The sequence below is a fragment of the Arachis hypogaea genome, chromosome 19, assembly GCF_003086295.3.
Source record: "Arachis hypogaea cultivar Tifrunner chromosome 19, arahy.Tifrunner.gnm2.J5K5, whole genome shotgun sequence".
NCBI lineage: Eukaryota > Viridiplantae > Streptophyta > Magnoliopsida > Fabales > Fabaceae > Arachis > Arachis hypogaea.
Genome location: NC_092054.1, coordinates 27,336,671 through 27,358,078, shown reverse-complemented (window position 1 = coordinate 27,358,078; position 21,408 = coordinate 27,336,671). Strand labels below are relative to the sequence as shown.

Genomic DNA, 21,408 nt, shown 5'->3' with positions numbered 1-21,408 from the left:
AATTCATGTACTTCTTGTTCTTTTGCATTTAGAACAATTTTTTATTTAAGAAAGGTGATGGATTCATAGGACATTCATAGCTTTAAGGCATAGACACTAGACACTAATGATCATGTAATAAAGACACAAACATAAATAAACATAAAGCATAGAGAATGAAAACAGAGAAAAGAAATAAATAGACAAGGAGACTTATGGAACGGGTCCACCTTAGTGAGGGTGGCGTTTTCTTCCTCTTGAAGAACTAATGGTGCTCTTGAGCTCTTCTATGTCTTTTCCTTGCCTTTGTTGCTCCTCCCTCATAGCTCTTTGATCTTCTCTAATCTCATGGAGAATGATGGAGTGCTCTTGGTGCTCCACCCTTAGTTGTCCTATGTTAGAACTTAATTCTCCTAGGGAGGTGTTAATTTGCTCCCAATAGTTTTGTGGAGGAAAGTGCATCCCTTGAGACATCTCAGGGATTTCATGATGAGGAATTTCCTCATGCTCTTGTTGAGGTCCATGAGTGGACTCTCTTGTTTGCTCCATCCTCTTTTTAGTGATGGGCTTGTCCTCTTCAATGAGGATGTCTCCCTCTATGACAATCGCAGTCGAATTGCAGAGGTGACAAATGAGGTGACGAAAGGCTAACCTTGCCAAAGTGGAGGACTTGTCAGCCACCTTGTAGAGTTCTTAAGGTATAATCTCATGAACTTCCACTTTCTCTCTATTCATGATGCTATGGATCATGATTGCTCGGTCTATAGTAACTTTAGACCGGTTGCTAGTGGGAATGACTGAGCGTTGGATGAACTCCAACCATTCCCTAGCCACTGGCTTGAGGTCAAGCCTTCTTAATTGAACCGGCTTGCCTCTTGAGTCAATTTTTCATTGAGCTCCTTCCACACATATGTCCATGAGGACTTGGTCTAATCTTTGATCAAAGTTGACCCTTCTAGTGTAGGGGCGTGCATTTTCTTGCATCATTGGCAAGTTGAACACCAACCTTACATTTTTCAGACTGAAATCTAAGTATTTCCCCCGAACCATTGTAAGCCAATTCTTTGGGTTTGGGTTCATACTTTGATCATGGTTCCTAGTGATCCATGCGTTTGCATAGAACTCTTGAACCATTAAGATTCCGACTTGTTGAATAGGATTGGAGAGAACTTCCCATCCTCTTCTTCTAATCTCATGTCGGATCTCCAGATACTCACTCCTTTTGAGCTTGAAAGGGACCTCAGGGATCACCTTCTTCTTAGTCACAACTTCATAGAAGTGGTCTTGATGGACCTTTGAGATGAATCTTTCCATCTTCCATGACTCAGAGGTGGAAGCAATTGCCTTCCCTTTCCTCTTTCTTGAGGTTTCTTTGGCCTTAGGTGCCATTAATGGTTATGGAAAAATAAAAAGCAATGCTTTTATCACACCAAACTTAAAAGGTTTGCTCGTCCCCGAGCAAAGAAGAAAGAATGAAGGAGAAAAAGAAGAAAATAGAGGAGATGGAGGGAGAGGGTGAATTCGGCCAAGGGGGGTATAAGGTGTTTGTGATGTGTGAAATTGAAGGAGGGATGAGGGGTAGATATAGGAGTGGGGGGAGGGTTAGGTTCGTGTATTTGAGGCTGGGTTTGGGAAGAGATATGGAGGTGATTGGTGAAGGGTATTTAGGGAAGAGTGTTATGAAAAGGTGTGAAGAAGAGATAAGAAGAGGTGGGGTAGGTGGGGATCCTATGGGGTCCATAGATCCTGAGGGGTCAAAGACTTAGCATCCCTGCTCCATTGAGGCGTGTAAATGCCCTTAGAGTGCAATCCTGGTGTTTAACGCCAGACTGCTGCTTGTTTCTGGCATTTAACGCCAGCTTTTCTCCCTTTATTGGCGTTTAACGCCAAGTTGGTGCTTGTTTCTGGCGTTTAACGCCAGCTTGATGCTTCTTTTTGGCGTTAAACGCCAGTCTAATGCTTCTTACTGGCGTTTAAACGCCAGTAAGCTCTTCCTCCAGGGTGAGCTATTTTTAATGCTGTTTTTCATTCTATTTTTGATTTTTTAGTTGTTTTTGTGACTTCACATGATCATCAACCTAAAGAAAACATAAAATAACAATGGAAAATAAATAGATATAATTAAATAACATTAGGTTGCCTCCCAATAAGCGCTTCTTTAATGTCAATAGCTTAACAATGAGCTCTCATGGAGCCTTACAGATAATCAGAGCAAGGTTGGGGCCTCTCAACACCAAACTTAGAGTTTGGTTGTGGCCTCCCAACACCAAACTTAGAGTTTGAATGTGGGAGTTTTGTTTGACTCTGTATTGAGAGAAGTTTTTCATGCTTCCTCTCCATGGTTACAGAAAGAGAACCTTGAGTCTTAAATACAAGGTAGTCCTCATTTAACTGAAGGACCAACTCTCCTCTGTCAACATCAATCACAGCTTTTGCTGTGGCTAGGAAGGGTCTGCCAAGGATGATGGATTCATCCTCATCCTTCCCAGTGTCTAGGATTATGAAATCAGTAGGGATGTAAAGGCCTTCAACCTTCATTAGCACGTCCTTTACTAATCCATAAGTCTGTTTCATTGATTTGTTTGCCATCTCTAGTGAGATTCTTGAAGCTTGTACCTCAAAGATTCTCAGTTTCTCCATTACAGAGAGTGGCATGAGGTTTATTCCTGACCCCAGGTCACACAGAGCCTTCGCAAAGGTTATGGTGCCTATGGTACAAGGTATGAAGAATTTTTCGGGATCCGGTTTCTTCTGCGGTAATGTCTGCCTCATTAATGCATTCAGTTCATTGGTGAAAATAAGGGGGTTCATCCTCCCAAGTCTCAATACCAAATAACTTGACATTCAGCTTCATGATTGCTCCTAGATATTTAGCAACTTGCTCTTCAGTGATGTCTTCATCCTCTTCAGAGGAAGAATATTCATCAGAGCTCATGAATGGCAGAAGAAAGTTCAATGGAATCTCTATGGTCTCTGTATGAGCCTCAGATTCTTTTGGTTCCTCAAAGGAAAACTCCTTTCTGTCCAGAGGACGTCCCATGAGGCTTTTCTCATTGGGACTCACGTCCTCCTCACTCTCTCCAGGTTCGGCCATGTTGGTCATGGTTATGACCTTGCACTCTCTCTTGGGATTTTCTTCTGTATTGCTTGGGAGAGTACTGGGAGGAGTTTCAGTAATCTTCTTACTCAGCTGACCCACCTGTGCCTCCAAATTTCTAATGGAGGACCTTGTTTCATTCATGAAACTTAGTGTGATCTTGGATAGATCAGAGACTATGGTTGCCAAGTCAGAATGGCTCTGTTCAGAATTCTCTGTCTGTTGCTGAGAAGATGATGGAAAAGGCTTGTTATTGCTAAACCTATTTCTTCCACCATTATTATTGAAGCCTTGTTGAGGCTTCTGTTGGTCCTTCCATGAGAAATTTGGATGATTTCTCCATGAAGGATTATAGGTGTTTCCATAGGGTTCTCCCATGTAATTCACCTCTGCCATTGCAGGGTTCTTAGGATCATAAGCTTCTTCTTCAGAAGATGCTTCTTTAGTGCTGTTGGATGCAGCTTGCAATCCATTCAGACTCTGAGAAATCATATTGACTTACTGAGTCAATATTTTGTTCTGAGCCAATATGGCATTCAGAGTATCAATTTCAAGAACTCCCTTCTTCTGAGGCGTCCCATTGTTCACAGGACTCCTCTCAGAGGTGTACATGAACTGGTTATTTGCAACCATTTCAATGAGTTCCTGAGCTTCTGCAGGTATTTTCAGATGAAGAGATCCTCCTGCAGAATAGTCCAATAACATTTTTGACAACTCAGACAAACCATCATAGAAGATATATATGATGCTCCATTCTGGAAGCATGTCAGTAGGACACCTTTTGATCAATTGCTTATATCTTTCCCAAACTTCATAGACGGACTCACCTTCCTTCTGTCTGAAGGTTTGGATTTTCACTCTAAGCTTGCTCATCTTTTGAGGTGGAAAGAATTTGGCCAGGAAAGCACTGACCAGCTTTTCCCAAGAGTTTAGACTTTTCTTAGGTTGTGAATCCAACCATGTTCTAGCTCTGTCTCTTACAGCAAAAGGGAAAAGTATAAGCCTGTAGACCTCGGGATCAACTCCATTGGTCTTGACAGTGTCACAGATTTGCAAGAATTCAGCTAAGAACTGATGAGGATCTTCCAATGGAAGTCCATAAAACTTACAATTCTGTTGCATTAGAGAAATTAATTGAGGCTTAAGCTCAAAGTTGTTTGCTCCAATGGCAGGAATTGAGATGCTTCTTCCATAGAAGTCAGAAGAGGGTGCAATAAAGTCACCAAGCAACTTCCTTGCATCTCCACCATTGTTATTGGGTTCGGCCATGTCTCCTTCTTAATTGAAAATTTCTGTCAGGTCCTCTCCAGAGGGTTGTGCTTTAGCTTCTCTTAGTTTCCTCTTAAGAGTCCTTTTAGGTTCAGGATCAACTTCAATAAGAATATCTTTATCCCTGTTCCTGCTCATATGAAAAAGAAGAGAACAGAAAAGAAGAGGAATCCTCTATGTCACAGTATAGAGATTCCTTTATGTGAGTAGAAGAAGAGAAGAATAGAAGAAGGAGAAGAGAAAAATTCGAACACAGAGAAGAATAGGGGTTCGAATTATGAGTAGAAGAGAAGTGTTAGTAGATAAATAAATAAATAGAAAGAGATGAGAGAGAGAAGAATTCGAATTTAAATTAAAATAAAAAGAAAAAAATTTTTGTTTTTATTTTAATTATTAGTTAGAATTCGAAAATTAAAAACAGAAATATGATTAAATTAAAATTTAAAACAATTAGTTAACTAAAAGGAATTTTGAAAAAATGGGGATGAGTTTTCGAAAATTAGAGAGAAAAAATTTGTTAGGTGGTTGTGAAAAAGATATTATTGAAATAGAAAACTTTTAAAATCAAACAAAAAGTTAAGTAGTTAGTTGAAAAAGATTTGAAAATCAAATTTGAAAAGATAACAAGTTATAAAAGATTTTGAAAATTGATTTTTGGAAAAGATATGATTGAAAATCATTTTGAAAAAGATTTGAAAAAAAATTTAAAAAGATATGATTTTTAAAATTAAAGTTAATTACTTGACTAACAAGAAACAAAAGATATGATTCTAAAATTTAAAGATTGAACCTTTCTTACTAGGCAAGTAACAAACTTAAAATTTTTGAATCAATCACATTAATTGTTAGCATTAATTTTGAAAATATGAAATAGAAATAAGAAAAAGATTTTGAAAATAAATTTTGAAAATTTCAAAAATATGAAAGAAAAAATGAAAAAGATTTTATTTTTGAAAAAGATTTGAAAAAGATAGAATTTTTAAATTGAAAATTTGACTTGACTAATAAGAAACAATTAAATTTTAAAACTTTATGACTAAATCAATCCAAATTTTTGAAATTTATGAGCAAAATAAGGGAAAGATATTTTTTTATTTTTGAATTTTTGATGAAGAAAGAGAAAAACAACAAAAAGATGCAAAACATAAAATTTTAGGATTAAAACTAATAATGCATGCAAGAACACTTTGAATGTCAAGATGAATACCAAGAACACTTTGAAGATCATGATGAACATCAAGAACTTATTTTTAAAAATTTTTAAGAAAAGAAAAACATGCAAGACACCAAACTTAGAAATTTTCAAACTTTAGACATTAACAAATTGAAAATGCATATGAAAAACAAGAAAAGATACAAAACAAGAAAATGCAAAGATCAAATAAGAAAATTCATCAAGAACAACTTGAAGATCATGAAGAACATTATGCATGAGTTTTCGAAAATTTTAGTGAAAAGTTAAAAAGATGCAATTGACACCAAACTTATAATTTGACACTAGATTCAAACAAGAAACACAAAATTATTTTTGGTTTTATGATTTTATTAAATTTTTTTGGATTTTTCGAAAATTATTTTGAAAAAGTAAAATAAGGATTTCAAAAATTTTTAATAAGAATTCCAGGAATCATGCAATGTTAGTCTAAAGTTCCAGTCCAGGAATTAGGCATGGCTTACTAGCCAGCCAAGCTTTCAGTGAAAGCTCCGGTCCAAAACACTAGACATGGCCAATGGCCAGCCAAGCTTTAGCATATCATTACATACAACAGCTAAATTGCTGAGAAAGACAAAGAAGCTCTTCTAAGGATAGTTGAAACCTCGGTCCAAAAGATTAGACATGGCTTAATAGCCAGCCAGGATTCAACATATCTCATGAAACTCTAAAATTCATTCTTAAAAATTCTGAAGTCATAGAATAATTTATTTTTTTAAAAATTTTTCGAAAAAAATAATAAAAACAAAAAGCTTAAAATTAAAATAAAATTACCTAATCTGAGCAACAAGATGAACCGTCAGTTGTCCAAACTCGAACAATCCCCGGCAACGGCGCCAAAAACTTGGTGCATGAAATTGTGATCTCAACGGCGCCAAAAACTTGGTACGCACGTTCATAATCTCAACTTCTTTTTCACAACTCCACACAACTAACCAGCAAGTGCACTGGGTCGTCCAAGTAATAAACCTTACGTGAGTAAGGGTTGATCCCATGGAGATTGTCGGCTTGAAGCAAGATATGGTCAATTTGTAAATCTCAGTCAGGCAGATTCAAATGGTTATGAGGTTTTGATAATTAAAATATAAATAAAATACAAAATAAGATAGAAATACTTATGTAATTCATTGGTGAGAATTTCATATAAGTGTATGGAGATGCTTTACTCCTTCTGAATCTCTCCTTTCCTACTGCCTTCATTCAATCATTCATACTCCTTTCCATAGCAAGCTGTATGTTGGGGGATCACCATTGTCAATGGCTACCGTTCGTCCTCTCAGTAAAAATGGTCCAAATGCGCTGTCACCGCACGGCTAATCATCTGTCGATTCTCGATCATGTTGGAATAGGATCCATTGATCCTTTTGCGTCTGTCACTACGCCCAACACTTACGAGTTTAAAGCTCGTCACAATCATCCCATCCCAGATCCTACTCGAAATACCACAGATAAGGTTTAGACTTTGTGGATCTCAAGAATGCTGCCAATTGATTCTAGCTTATACCACGAAGACTCCGATCTTTCGGAATGGAGGCTAAGAGATACACACTCAAGCTATTGCAGATAGAACAGAAGTGATTGTCAGGCACGCGTTCATAGGTGATAATGATGATGAGTGTCACGGATCATCACATTCATCAGGTTGAAGTGCGAGTGAATATCTTGGAATAAGAATAAGCTTGAATTGAATAGAAAAACAATACTACTTTGCATTAATTCATGAGGAACAGCAGAGCTCCACACCTTAATCTATGGGGTGTAGAAACTCCACCGTTGAAAATACATAAGTGAAAATATGCTGAGCATGGCCAAATGGCCAGCCTCTCAAGTCTAGGGACTAAACATCCAAAGATGTAAAATAAATCACTAAAAGTAGTTTTTATACTAAACTAGTAACTAGGGTTACAGAAAATGAGTAAATGATGCAGAAATCCACTTTCGGGCCCACTTGGTGTGTGTTTGGACTGAGCATTGAGCTTTACACGTGTAGAGACTTCTCTTGGAGTTAAACGCCAGGTTGCAGCCTGTTTGTGGCATTTAACTCTGGTTTGTAACCTGTTTCTGGCGTTTAACTTCAGAATAGGGCAGGAAGTTGGCGTTTGAACGCCAGTTTGCATCGTTAAAACTCGGGCAAAGTATGGACTATTATATATTGCTGAAAAGTCCTGGATGTCTACTTTCCAACACAATTGAGAGCGTGCCAATTGGGTTTCTGTAACTCCAGAAAATCTATTTCGAGTGCAGGGAGGTCAGAATCCAACAGCATCTGCAGTCATTTTTCAGCCTCTGAATTAGATTTTTGCTCAGGTCCCTCAATTTCAGTCAGAAAATACCTGAAATCACAGAAAAACACACAAACTCATAGTAAAGTTCAGAAATGTGATTTTATTTAAAAACTAATAAAATATAATAAAAAGTAACTAAAACATACTAAAAACTACCTAAAAACAATGCCAAAAAGCGTATAAATTATCCGCTCATCACTTAGATACTTTTATCTCCACTAAATAATGTATATGAATATACTGTTTTGACTCATTTTAGAGGTTATTTTGGAGAATAGGTTTTGTATTTCGCCCTTTGGGTTTCTTTTGGGTTTCTTGCTTTATATATTTACATGTATATATTTCTATGCTCGGACCGGTTTTCTTCGCAACCGGATCTTGAGTTTTGGATATTTGTGTTTTTGGCACTCTTTGGATATATTCTTGTGTTAGCTTATCTCTTATCTGTTTCGTTACGTTATCGATTGGAGTGTTGCGCTTTTTTATTTAACGGTTTTGTTTTATCCATTTTCTTCAAAGGCTTCTAGCTATAATCATTCTTCACAATACTATATGTACTAAATTTTATTTTTAGAGGTCGTAATACCTCGTCACCTCTATCTTATGACTTAAGCATAAGGCTCTGTGTGGTAGGTGTTACAGAGAAAAAGGAAGAAGAAATTGCGAAGGTAATGGTAGCTTATGAATGTACCATAATGGCTAAATTGTATCACATACACGTGACTAGTTAGATTTGTGCATGAGAATTCAACTTTTTTTTATTATTTTTACACTATATTATTTGATTTTCAAAGTGGATTTTACTAAAGTTCAAAAGACGGTAAATTTAAAGAAATTGATTCGTATTTTATAGGGGTGTATATGATCTAGTCTAATTTAAAGATTTGGTCCAAATCTGAATATTTTAGGAGTTTATTTGGTGTGATTGCATCGGTTTAGGGTCGAGTAAGGTTTTCAAAAATAGACTCAGTCCATGTGCACTTTAAGGCTGCGTTTGTTTCTGAGAAGAAAACAAGACAAGATACTGAGAACAAGAACAAAAGACAGACACAATTTGGTGTTCTTGTATTCTGTTTAGTGATAAATTAGAACAAATTATGAAAATTCAATTTATTCTCATTTTTTTATTTAAAAAATTTGAGAAGAAAAATATAATAATAAAAAATATAATTATAAAAAATTAACAAGAATAATGAAAGAAAAAATAAAAAATAAGTTGTATCCCTTGTTAGTGTTTCTGTGTCCTTTCTGCCAGGATGGACACAAAATACACTAATTCAGTGTCTCTGGACACAATGTCTTTGTCTATGTCTCATCTGTCAAACACGATTTTGTGTCTCTGTCCCTGTCTCTGAAAAGAAACGCAGCCTAAGAGAACTAAAAAAGGTATATATATTTTAAATTAATTCTAATATTATGTTATATTAATTATAAACTTATTATTTTATTTTTAATTACACTCGTTGAATTAAAAAATAGATAAAAAAAACATCAAATTAGAATTTGTGGACAAATTCAATTTCAAATATAGATATTAACTTCTTAATAACAATTTTTTTTTTTATAAATAAATATATCATAAATAAATTTTTTTATAAATAATTTTTTTATAACTTATTGTTAAAGTTTTAAAGGCCTAATTTTTACCCGATTTGAACCTGGTATAATTGTGACTCGAAAATGTTTAAATTTCATTGAATTTGGGGTCGAATTAGTCAGTTAAAATCTAATAAAAAATAAATCCAGTATATATTTAGAGTCGGATCTAAATTAAGATAAACTTAATTTTACCAAATTCATGTACATTCTTAGTATTTTATACCATTATTCAATGTTAGTATTATAATTTCGAAAATGCAATGAAATAATTGACAACATTTTTATTATATATATATAAAATAGTACCGAAATAAATACTTATAGATAATTGATCAAGATGTTAATTATAAAATTATATATTGAGTTCGAATAATTTGTTATTTTACGAGAAAGGAATCGGCTCAAATATAAATAAAGGAAATAATAATGAAAATCATGAGAAATTAAAAGCTACGTACAAAATTATTTATGCAAATGAAAACGATGGAGGAGAAGCCCGCAATATAAACAAAGAGAAATATTTTTCAATCTTTACTTAGTTAATATTAATTAATTTTAGAGTTTAATATTTATAATTTAAAATTTACGATAAATAAAATAATTTAAAAAATTAAGTAATATTAACATATAAAAAATATGCGAACTACTCAGATAAAGATGCTTGAAACATTTTTTTTAAAGATGTTTTTTAATAATTGAAATTTAATACATATAATTATTAAATAATATTATTTTTGTCAAAATTAGATTAGACAAATTAATTTGGCTAAAAAATCAATAAACTACATCTTGAACTAGTTTAAATTAATATTTTTTATAAAAAATGACTAAAATACTATTATTATTGTTGTTGTTGTTGTTGTTACATAAAATTTTGAGAATCCTAAATTTTAACCTTTTTTTTTCCTGTGCCAGATTAGGATTTATGATTCTCAAAATTAAAAGATATATATAATAAGAATATTTTAGTTATTTTTTATAAAAAAAAATATTAATTGAGACCGATTCAATATTTGATTTATCGATTTTTCAGTCAAATAAATTTATTTGATCTATTTTTAACAAAAAATAATACAATTTAATTAATTATATGTATTAAATTTTAATTATTAATAAATATTTTAAAAAAAATTTTAATATTTTTATCTGAGTGACTCTAAAAAATATTAAATATTAATTACCTAACATTGCTTGTAAATAAATTATGCCATCTGAATTCAAGTAGTGCAAAATGACCGCAGAGATTCTCCAATCCATTCAAGCCTGGAAGGCTGGAACCTCGAAATACTTCACATCCGAAATTAAGAGGGTTTTCAAGCTGTCATCACATTCCCCTTCCCCACTCTCACTTTTTAATCACAAATTTAACGACGTCGCGTTTACACTGCTTCTTCGTAACTCGTACACCTAACAAATTTAGTTACTATGTATAGTTACCATCCTACACACCTTGGGATTCTAAGTTTGTTTCTAATCTCTCATATTGCGCATGAATTCCTGCTTCACAATTTGACCCCTTTTTGTTTGCTTTCCATGTTCCTGCCTTGCTAATCTCGTTTCACTAACATTTGGAAGGAAATTAAACTAATCTGGAAATATTAAACTAAGTAATTTAATATTAGTAGTAGTCTTGTATTTGTATACATTTTCCTAAGCTACATGGCAACAACAACGAGGACCAATTTAGTTCTACACAATTACACACATCAATTTCTATTGCTAACGCCAACAGGGAAAAAGACAAGAACAGGGAGCAGTTATTAAACATTATAACGTATGAGGTTACGTCTCTACTAATAAATAAATTGAAAAAAAAAAGGTGAATAATTGAGAAACAGGTAGTGTTTGAATCTTATGAGTTATGATGGTGGCTAAATCCACTTAACCATGTGAGTTCCATGTAGACGTTTACCAGAGACACGAGGAAGTTTGAGTTGCGTTATGGTGGTGGCAGTGGGCGGCGTTGAAGAGGCGGGAAAAGCGGCTCCGGCGATAATAGAAAGCGCGTTTGAGCCTAGAGAAGATGAGCAGCCTCAACCTCCGAGCAGACCTTAACCGTAACCAAACGACTTTCTTGACTCTGAACAAAGAGCCTTTGATTCTATCCACTAGACTCTTCTTTCGGCAGAACTGGTAGCTTCTCAGGAACACCTGTCTCTTCTCAATCATGGTGTAGCTCTGCTCCGGGTAGTAGTAGTTGTATCCAATGGATGACTCACTTCTGAACAGTGGATTCTTCACACTCACACCCTCCATGATTATTATTCGATCTCGCTACTATGAACAAACGAAAAAGATACATATATATATATATATTAGAAAAGAAAGAACGTGGTGTGTGTAGTGTGCAAGTGCAACAGTAGAAATTCAACGCACCTGGTTTTGTGTTTGCTTTGTTTGTTATGCGTTCCGATTTAGCTTGCAACTGTTGAAGGTAAAGTCTAATTAGACAACTCATTCGTTGGTGTGCTCCTTTTTTTTCTTCTTTACCTTCTTCCCTCAATGACTTGGGGTGTCTGTTGCCTGTTGCCTGTTGCCACTTGCCACTTGCATTATTATTTGAAGCACTTTAACACGTGGACAGCCTGATAAGCCGTTGTTCTTTTAGACGGAGGGTCACGTGCCTTTTGTGTTCTTCATATATTTGACCACAATTCCCCCTTTCCCCTACCCCCCCCCCCCCTCTTTCCTCCTCTTCTCTCATAATTTAATTCCTTTCTTTTACTCAATTATGGATTAAAAAATAAGGGAAAAAAAAAAAAACAGACCAACTAGTAGCACATAAGGATGAGAGATTGCTCGTTAATATTTGGACGGGTTAATTTTTCAATAAAAAAATTTAGTTTTTGATTAATGAACTTTAAAAAAAAATAAGACTTAGTATGTGTATAAATAAAAATTTAAATTTCTAACAATAGATACAATAATAATAAAGCACTATTTTCTTTTTTTACATGTTACGATAATATATAAATACTTTTTTTTTTCTCTTTTTTATATGTACGTTACTACATATATTAGTAATATATATATATGAATTATTTCTATTATATTGAGATATTAATTGTAGTGAATATTAATATTATATTTATTTATTTATATTTTTTATTTTTATTTATTTATTTATTTATTTATTTTACAATACGTTATAAGTACGAGACTCTAATCAAAATTTAAGAAGACTCGGGTAATAAATTTTCATTATGTCAGAACTCTCTCATCTTAGATTTAATGCTTTTGATATATCTAAAAATAACTACTTATCATAGATACTAGATGTCTAGATGCTAAATCTATCTTGATTTAATAAATCTTGGAGATACCATGATATATCTGTGGAAAAGATTTACATCACGAATGAAATTATGTGGGAAAAAGATAACTGATAATGACATGTTAAAAAAAATTTTTCGACCTTCCATGTCTCGAATGTGCTCCTATAGCAACAGTATCGAGAAAAAGAATTTAAAAAATATTCTAAGCTAATTTCTTGCCTTCTTGTTGCTGAACGTAACAATGAGTTGCTTTTAAAAAATCATGAAGCGCGTCCAACTGGCGCCGCCCTATTTCCTGAAGTAAATACGGTAAATCATTACCGTATAAGAGGTAAATGGCAAAGTTTTGGTAATAAAAAAAATTATGGAATGAAGAAAAATTATATTCACAAGAAAGGATCTCACCAGAAGTGGGATCAAGAAAGAAATAATGAACAAAATAAATCAACAGAGGATAAATGTTTTCGTTGTGGTGGAAAGGGCCATTGGTCGCGTACCTGTCGTATCCCAAGGCACCTAGTCGATCTTTATCAAGCATCTTTGAAAAAGGATGATAAAGGAAATGAGACGAATTTTGTTTCAAAATATGTTACTGAAAATTACACTACTCATTATAAAGTATCTGATTTCTTTGAGGATTCTGAAGAAAATATTAGCCATTTGATCAATGATGGAATAGTTTAATATATGGGTTTGTTAAGTACTCATATAAATAAATAATATAAGAAACTTCTTGTTAAGTTTTATTTTGAATTTCAAGTATGATGTATATAAATAATGTTTAATAAAATATTTATGTTTATGAATTTTAAAATTACTAAATGTGCTAAGTTCTAAAATAATAATAATAAAATTTTTAGTATATGATATTATGTACAATACTTTTTAAAAAAACAATCAAGAAAATAATTTTACTGTGCATATATTTTTACTCATTTTATTATTATTATTTGTCTTTGAAGAAAATGATAATGATATATAATGAAGAAGTTTGCCTTGCGGATAGTGCAGGTTCGCATACCATTCTCAAAAGTAATATATATTTTACTCATCTTGTGCCAAAAGAAGAATATGTTAATACTATTATTGTCTCAAACAATGTGATAGAAGGTTCCGAAAGAACTATAATTTTATTTTCCAGAGGAACAAAATTCATAGTAAATAATGCACTATTATTTACTAAGTCTCTAAGAAACTTGTTAAGTTTTAAAGATATTCCTCGAAATGGATATCATATTGAAACAATGAATGGGGAAAATTATGAGTACTTCTATATCACACTCATGATTGAAATAAAAAGATTATATTAGAAAAGTTACCCTCACTTTTGTTTGAGTTATATTATACTAAAATTAGTATAATTGAATCACATGCCAGTGTAAACCCGAAGTTTACTAGCCCAAATGAATTTATAATTTGGCATGATCGATTGGGTCATCCGAGAACAACCATGATGTGGAGAATTATTGAAAACTCCTATGGACATTCACTAAAGAACCAGAAGATTTTTAAATCTAGTGAATTCTGTTGTGCTGCATGTTCTCAAGGAAAGCTAATTTTAAGGCCATCACCAGTAAAGATTAGGTTTGAGTCCTCTGAATTCTTGGAAAGGATTCAAGCGATATATGTGGACCTATTCATCCATCATGTGGATCTTTTAGATATTTTATGATCTTAATAGACGCATCTTCGAAATGGTCACATGTGTGCTTATTGTCTTCTCGCAACCTGACGTTTGCGAGATTACTTGCTCAAATTATTCGATTAAAAGCACATTTTCCAAAAAATCCAATCAAAATAATTCGTCTTGATAATGCTGGTGAATTTACTTCCCAATCCTTTAATGCTTATTGTATGGCTAACGGAATAAGCGTTGAACATCCAGTAGCTCATGTTCACACACAAAATAGGTTAGCAGAATCACTTATTAAATGCCTCCAATTAATTGCTAGACCCTTACTTATGAGAACAAATCTCCCAATCTTGACTTGGGGCATGCTATTTTACCTATCGCAGCACTTATTCGTTTGAGGTCAACAAGTTACCATCAGTTCTTTCTTATGCAATTAGCTTTTGGCCAGCAGCCAAATATTTTCCATTTAAGAATATTTGGGTGTGCGATATATGTTTTCATTACACCACCTTCTCGTACCAAAATAGGACCCCAAATAAATTGGGGATATATGTTGGATATAATTCTCCATCTATAGTAAGGTATCTTGAAATACAAACTGGAAATGTGTTTAAAGCTCGATTTGCAGACTGTCATTTTGATGAATCAAAATTTTTAACATTAGGGGGAGAGAACAAGCTTCTTGAAAGGAACTTAATTGGAATACATCATCCTTGATGCATTTAGATTCTCGATCAGGGCAATGTGAATTAGAAGTTTAAAAGATTATACATTTGCAAAGAATAGCAAATGTGATGATATTATCTAAGATTCTGAATGCATGATATGAACAGTGCATATTTCAATTTGAATCAAAGGATGTTGATGTATGAGGAACAAGAATTTAGAGAACTATTATGAATTCTCTGAAGAAAATAAAAGCTTAATCCTCGAAGCAAAAGAAACAACAAAAGAAGAATAAAAGCAAGGTCCAAGGCTATGAGCATCAATGACTAGGGAGGTCAGACATGATTAAAAGCTCAAAGAGTTATTTCCCTAGTCATATGTTTGTGGTGTAAATGTGCCAAGTAATCCTTGAGACAGAGCACTAAGAGTCGAGATCAAGTGCATTTAACAGAGTATTCCAAAGGCTTTGAGCACCACTGTCTGGGAGCAACTGAAAGAAAAATTAGAACCAAAAGAGAGTTTCCCAGTCAAGTGTTTGTGGTGTTTTTGTGTCAAGTGCAACTTGAGACAAAACATTTAAAGTCACGGCTAGGCTCAAGGTGAAAAGCATCAAAGAAAAGAGAATGAAATAAAATTTACTGTGTTCAAGGATTAAGCCAAAGTATAAAGGCCAGGGAATTCATAATATCATCCGGAATCTAATTCCAAATGACAGTGACATTCCTTTGATTCGAAGGATAGTGAGATGCCAAAACTATTCAGAATTGCAGTATATAAACTCCACTCTAAGAAGACACAGGAGCTTAATTGAACACTCACTTCTCATGCAAATTCACATCCTGAGCCTATATTAATTTTGGTTGCTTGAGGACAAGTAAGAATTCAAGTTTGATGTTGTGATGCGTGAGCATCTTTTCTATCTTTTCCTAGTGAATTTGCATTCGAATTGTTAAGTTTAATCAAGATTTAAATATATTTTAGCTACTATGGATGCTACTTTGAGTTGTGTGCAATTCTGTTTATTTCAAGTAGCATTTGGTTGGATTTAATGGAGTTTTCGCAGAAAAAGAGAAGAAAGTGAATGATGCTGTCAACTCTGACCTCCTTGCACTTCAATGGGAATAACTTGAGTTACAAAGATCCAATTGACGCGGTTCTAGTGGTATTGAAAATCTAACTTTCAGAGCTTTCCAACGATATATAATAGTCTACACTTTCTATAAATGACACACGGCCATGGTGGCACCTAACTTAGGATTTCCTAAGTTAGGCACCAGGATGAAGGAATGCACATAATCAAGCTGCCAATGCAGCGCCTAACTTGGGATTATCCAAGTTAGGCGCCAGCTCAAGAGAAAGGAGTGGTCCCCGCGTCTATAATGATGATGGCAACGAAGATTTTATTAATTTTGATTAAAAATTTATTTTATTTACAAATAGGAAGAGATATTATTTAGTTTTAGAAAATATATTTTACATTAATTAGGATTAGATATAAAAAGGGAAAAGAATCAGCCCTTCGGGCTCTTCGCTATTCTCTCTTACCTCATTCCGTACTTTATAGTTTTATAGAATCCTTGTTTTCTCTCGAACCATGAGCAACTAAACCTCCACTGTTAAGGTTAGGAGCTCTGTTTATTCTATAAATTAATACTATTATTCTATAAATTAATACTATTACTGTTCTATTTTAATTCATGTATTGATTTCAATTTCAAGAATTGTTTTCATTCTTTATCTTATGAATCTGGGTGAAACGGAAGTATGACCCTTGTTCTAATTGATTTCTTGTAAAACTTGGAAAAGCTCTTTGCTTGAACAACAGCTTGAAAGTAATTTCTCCTAAATTTCTAATTATCTGGATTTAACGGGATACGTGACATATAATTCTCTTATATTTGACTAATTAGGATTTCTGTGGTATATAAACTAGAATTAAACTTAACCCTCTAATTGGAATCAAGTGACCAAAGAATTGGCGGTTGATGAAGGTTAGAGGAGACTAAAAAGGTCTAAGGAACTAGGGTTTAGTCACATATAGTTTGTCATGAATTGAATCTTGCATGATTAAAAAAGTTGGTAGGAAAAGTTAATCCGAAAAATAAATATCTCTGAAACCTTAACTGTTTTCTTCTGTATATTTCACATTCCATTTACTGGTTACTTTTTGATTTCTAAATTTACTGTTTTAATGCAATTGAGACCCAAATACTATTTTCTGTCTGTCTAACTAAGTAAATCACGCAATCATTGTGGCTTAGTCCATCAATCCTCGTGGGATCGACCCTCATTCACTTGAGGTACTACTTGGTACGACCCGGTGCACTTGCCGATTAGTTTATGGGTTATAAATTCCTCACTAGTAGGCCTGTCGGTTCCAAAGACAAAAATTCTCAAAAAAGAAAAGAGGTAAATACTATTCTTATTGAAAAAGATAAAGACATAGTAAAGACACCTGCAATTGTCCAAAATTCTGATATAGTTTTGACGCTAGAAGACGTTTAGGTACCTGAAAATTGTGAAAATGATGAGATCTCGATAAATTATGTCTTTACAAGAGAAAAATGGGATCGAAATAAGACAATTGTCAATGAAATATTTACATATAATGTGGCATTAAATATCATGCATGAAAGTAAGGATCTTGAGCCAAGAATAGTCGAAGAATGTCGACAAAGGAATGATTGGCCAAAATGGAAAGAAGCTATGAAGGCTAAGTTAGACTCACTTGCAAAACGTGAAGTCTTTGGGCCTATAGTCCGTACACCAGAAGATGTAAAACTTGTTGATACAGATGGGTATTTATGAGAAAACAAAATCAGAAAACTGAAGTTGTATGCTACAAAGCTTGACTTGTGGCACAAGGTTTTTCACAAAGGCCTGGTATAAATTATGAAGAAATATATTTTCCTGTAGTGCATGCAATAATATTGCATTATTTGGTCAGTTTATCCGCATACCATAAACTACATATGCATTTAATAGATGTGGTAACAACCTACTTATACGGATCATTAGATCGTGATATCTATATGAAAGTTCCTGAAGGATTAAAGATATCTAGATCATCCAATGAATGTTCACAAGGGTTATACTCAACCAAATTGCAATGATCTTTATATGATCTAAAGTAATCTAGACGAATGTGGTATAATTGTCTTACTGAGTATCTGGCCAAAAATGGATTTAAGAATGATGATATCTGCCCATGTGTTTTCATAAGAAAATCTGCATCTAGATTCATTATAATTGCTGTGTATGTTGATGATTTAAATATCATTGGAACCCCTGAATAGATTCCAACAATTATAAAAGCTATAAAAGAAGAGTTTGAGATGAAAAATCTTGGAAAGACTAAAATTTGTCTCAGTATGCAAATCGAGCATACAAAAAATGGGATCTTTATTCATCAAACAACATACACAGAAAAGATCTTGAATGGATTTTATATGGATAAGCCACATCCATTAAGTACCCCAATGATTGTAAGGTCTCTAAATGTGGAAAATGATCAATTCCATCCTAAAGAAGAAAATGAAGATATCCTTAGTCCTAAAGTACCATATCTCAATGCCATTGGAGCATTAATGTACCTTGTTAATAATACTCGACTTGACATATCATTTGCGGTGAATTTACTAGCAAGATATAGTTCATCTCTAACCAGAAGACATTGGAATGGAATCAAACAAATTTTTGGATATATTCATGGAACAGTTGATATGGGTTTGCTTTATCCATATGAATCAAAGTCACAATTAGTTGGCTATGCAGATGCTGGATACTTGTTTGATCCACACAAAGGGAGATCTCAAACAGGATACCTGTTCACATATGGTGGTACAGCTATATCATGGAAGTCTACGAAACAGACGATTGCAGCAATATCCTCTAATCATGCAGAAATACTAGCGATACATGAAGCTAGTCGCGAGTGTTTTTAAATCAGGAGTTTAATCCAATATATTATGTCATCATGTGGACTAATTGATCATAATATAGCTCCAACTGTTCTACTTGAAGATAACACAGCATGCATTGCTCAACTTAAGGGTGGATACATCAAAGGTGATAGAACAAAGCATATTTCTCCCAAATTCTTCTTCACTCATGATCTTCAAAACCAAGGAATAATTGATGTCCAACAGATCCGCTCAAGCGTTAATATGGCAGACTTATTCACAAAGTCACTTCCAAAATCCTCCTTTGAAAGATTGATACATCAGATTGGGATGCGCCGATTTCGAGATATAAAATAATGTCGGCAAAAGGGGAAGACTGTACTCTTTTTTCTTGGTAATGTTTTTCTCCCCATTGGGTTTTTCTTGACAAGGTTTTTAACGAGGCATTTCCCATCATAAAGGATATTACACTCTTTTTTCTTCACTAAAATTTTGTTCCATTGGGTTTTTCTTTAGTAAGGTTTTAATAAGGCATAATCTTAAATGGTCATCCAAGGAGGAGTGTTGTGATAAGGATGAGAGATGAGTTGGATGCCCATTAATACTTGATCGGCTCAGTTTCTCGATGAAAGAGACTTTAGTTTCTGATTAATGAACTTTGAGAAAGCAAGGCTTAGTGCATGTATAAATAGAGATTTAAGCCTCTGACAATAGACACAATAATAACAAAGCACTCTTCTCTTTTTTTTACATGCTACGATAATATATAAACAATTTTCTCTCTCTTTTATATAAACGTTACTACATATATTAGTAATATATATATGAATCACTTATATTATATTGAGATATTAATTATGATAAACATTAATACTAGATTTATTTATTTACATATCTTTATTTTATATTTATTTTCTCTTCCTTATTTATTTATTTATTTATTTTACAACACAGCCAACTACATTTAACTATAAAAAAAATTAATTTCAAATAGCACCTAAAAATTACCTTAATTTCAATCTCTTTCTCATTCACAATTAAGAAAATAATCACTTTTACTCTCTCAATAGCCACAACTGTTGAGGACACACTACTTGCGCCGCTGCACGTGCTGCCGGCCGACCTTCTGCCACCGTCGTTGCAACTCAGTCGCAACACCCACTTGTTTGGAAGCAGAAGAAGGATGTGGACATGACACCGTGACGCTGCTGCAAATCAGGGACTAAGACTGACCATCGTGTGACCCGACATATCCATCCTCCACGCCACCTACTACCACAAATCATCTACCTGAAGCCACCCATCGTCGCAGATCATCCACCGCGAAGGTGCGATGCTGCACTCAGTCAAAAGCAGAAGAAGGTTGCATATCACCCCTACCGAGGAGACCGCCACACGTCCGCTGCTGTTGCCGCACCCAAGGTCTCGTGATGAAACGATGAGAAAGAAAAGCAACTCTTCTTTTCGGTTTTGGACGATTCTTTTTACTAATTTTGGATTTTTTTTTATGTTTTGGATGTTTCTTTTTTTTAGGTTTTGAATGACTTTTTTAATAGTTTTAGATGTTTCTAGTGTTTGAATGTTCTTTTCTCAATTTTTTATATTTCGTTTTGCTATGTTTTGAAATTTTTTAAATGATTTTGAATATCTCGTTTTTGTTAGGTTTTAGATGTTTCTTTTTATTACGTTTCGGATGTTTCTTTTTACTAGGGATTTTTAAAATAAATTTTGAAAAATAATTTTACAATGATTTTGGATGTTTATTATAAATTTATTATTTAGTTTTACATTTTTTTGGATATTGAATTTTTTTCATTTAGGTTTTGGATATTTAAATGATAATTTGAATTGACGTTTCCTCTAAAAATATTTTAAAAAGATTTTGGATATCTCATGTTTACTAGGTTTTGGATGTTTCATTTTGTTACATTCCAGATGTTTCTATTTATTAGAAATTTTTAAAATAATTTTAAATGTTTATTATTATTCGATTTTAGATTTTTTTTAGATTTTTAGATTTTTTTTCATTAGATTTTTGTATGTTTCTTATGATAATTTAAATTGACATTTCCTTAAAAAATAATTCAAAAAAAATATTAGTTGGTTGCATTCCTTGTTAGTTACCCAACAAAATTGAAAAAATAATCATGTTATATGTAAATTTAAAATTAGTCACCAATTAATTATTTGTATTGGAATATATTTAAAATATCTATCAAATATCATATATTTATATTAATAATCAAATTTTATAAATAGTATAATTAATCTAAATTCACGTTTATAAGTAAATTATAAATAAAAATATATAAACATATGATGCTAAAAGAATATATATTCATAAAAAAATTGATTATATTACAAAGAAATGTTTGATTATTTTATTACAAAAAAATTAATTATTCTATTATAAAAAGTTTTATTATTTACGCATATAAACGTATATAAACGCACACAAATATATATATAACAGTTAATCTGATATATAAA

General features: G+C 33.2%; 1 protein-coding gene across 2 annotated transcripts; it reads right to left on the bottom strand.

Annotated features, from left to right (window-relative positions):
* Positions 1–11,038: 11,038 nt before the first annotated feature.
* LOC112779307 (uncharacterized) lies at positions 11,039–11,961 on the bottom strand. 2 transcript variants are annotated; one of them, XM_025823553.3, is made up of 2 exons: positions 11,819–11,961; positions 11,039–11,719 (listed from the first exon to the last, which is right to left on the bottom strand). In XM_025823553.3, the coding sequence occupies exon 2, from the start codon at positions 11,696–11,698 to the stop codon at positions 11,351–11,353; it is 348 nt and encodes a 115-aa protein (XP_025679338.1). In that variant the 5' UTR covers positions 11,699–11,719; positions 11,819–11,961; the 3' UTR covers positions 11,039–11,350. The 2 variants fall into 2 exon arrangements, with proteins under 2 accessions (XP_025679338.1, XP_072083724.1); XM_072227623.1 differs by having other exon boundaries at positions 11,039–11,716; positions 11,819–11,959.
* Positions 11,962–21,408: the final 9,447 nt, after the last annotated feature.

Coding starts and splice junctions, on each gene's coding strand:
- LOC112779307 (XM_025823553.3), bottom strand. CDS start 11,698: ATGGAGGGTGTGAGTGTGAAGAATCCACTGTTCAGAAGTGAGTCATCC.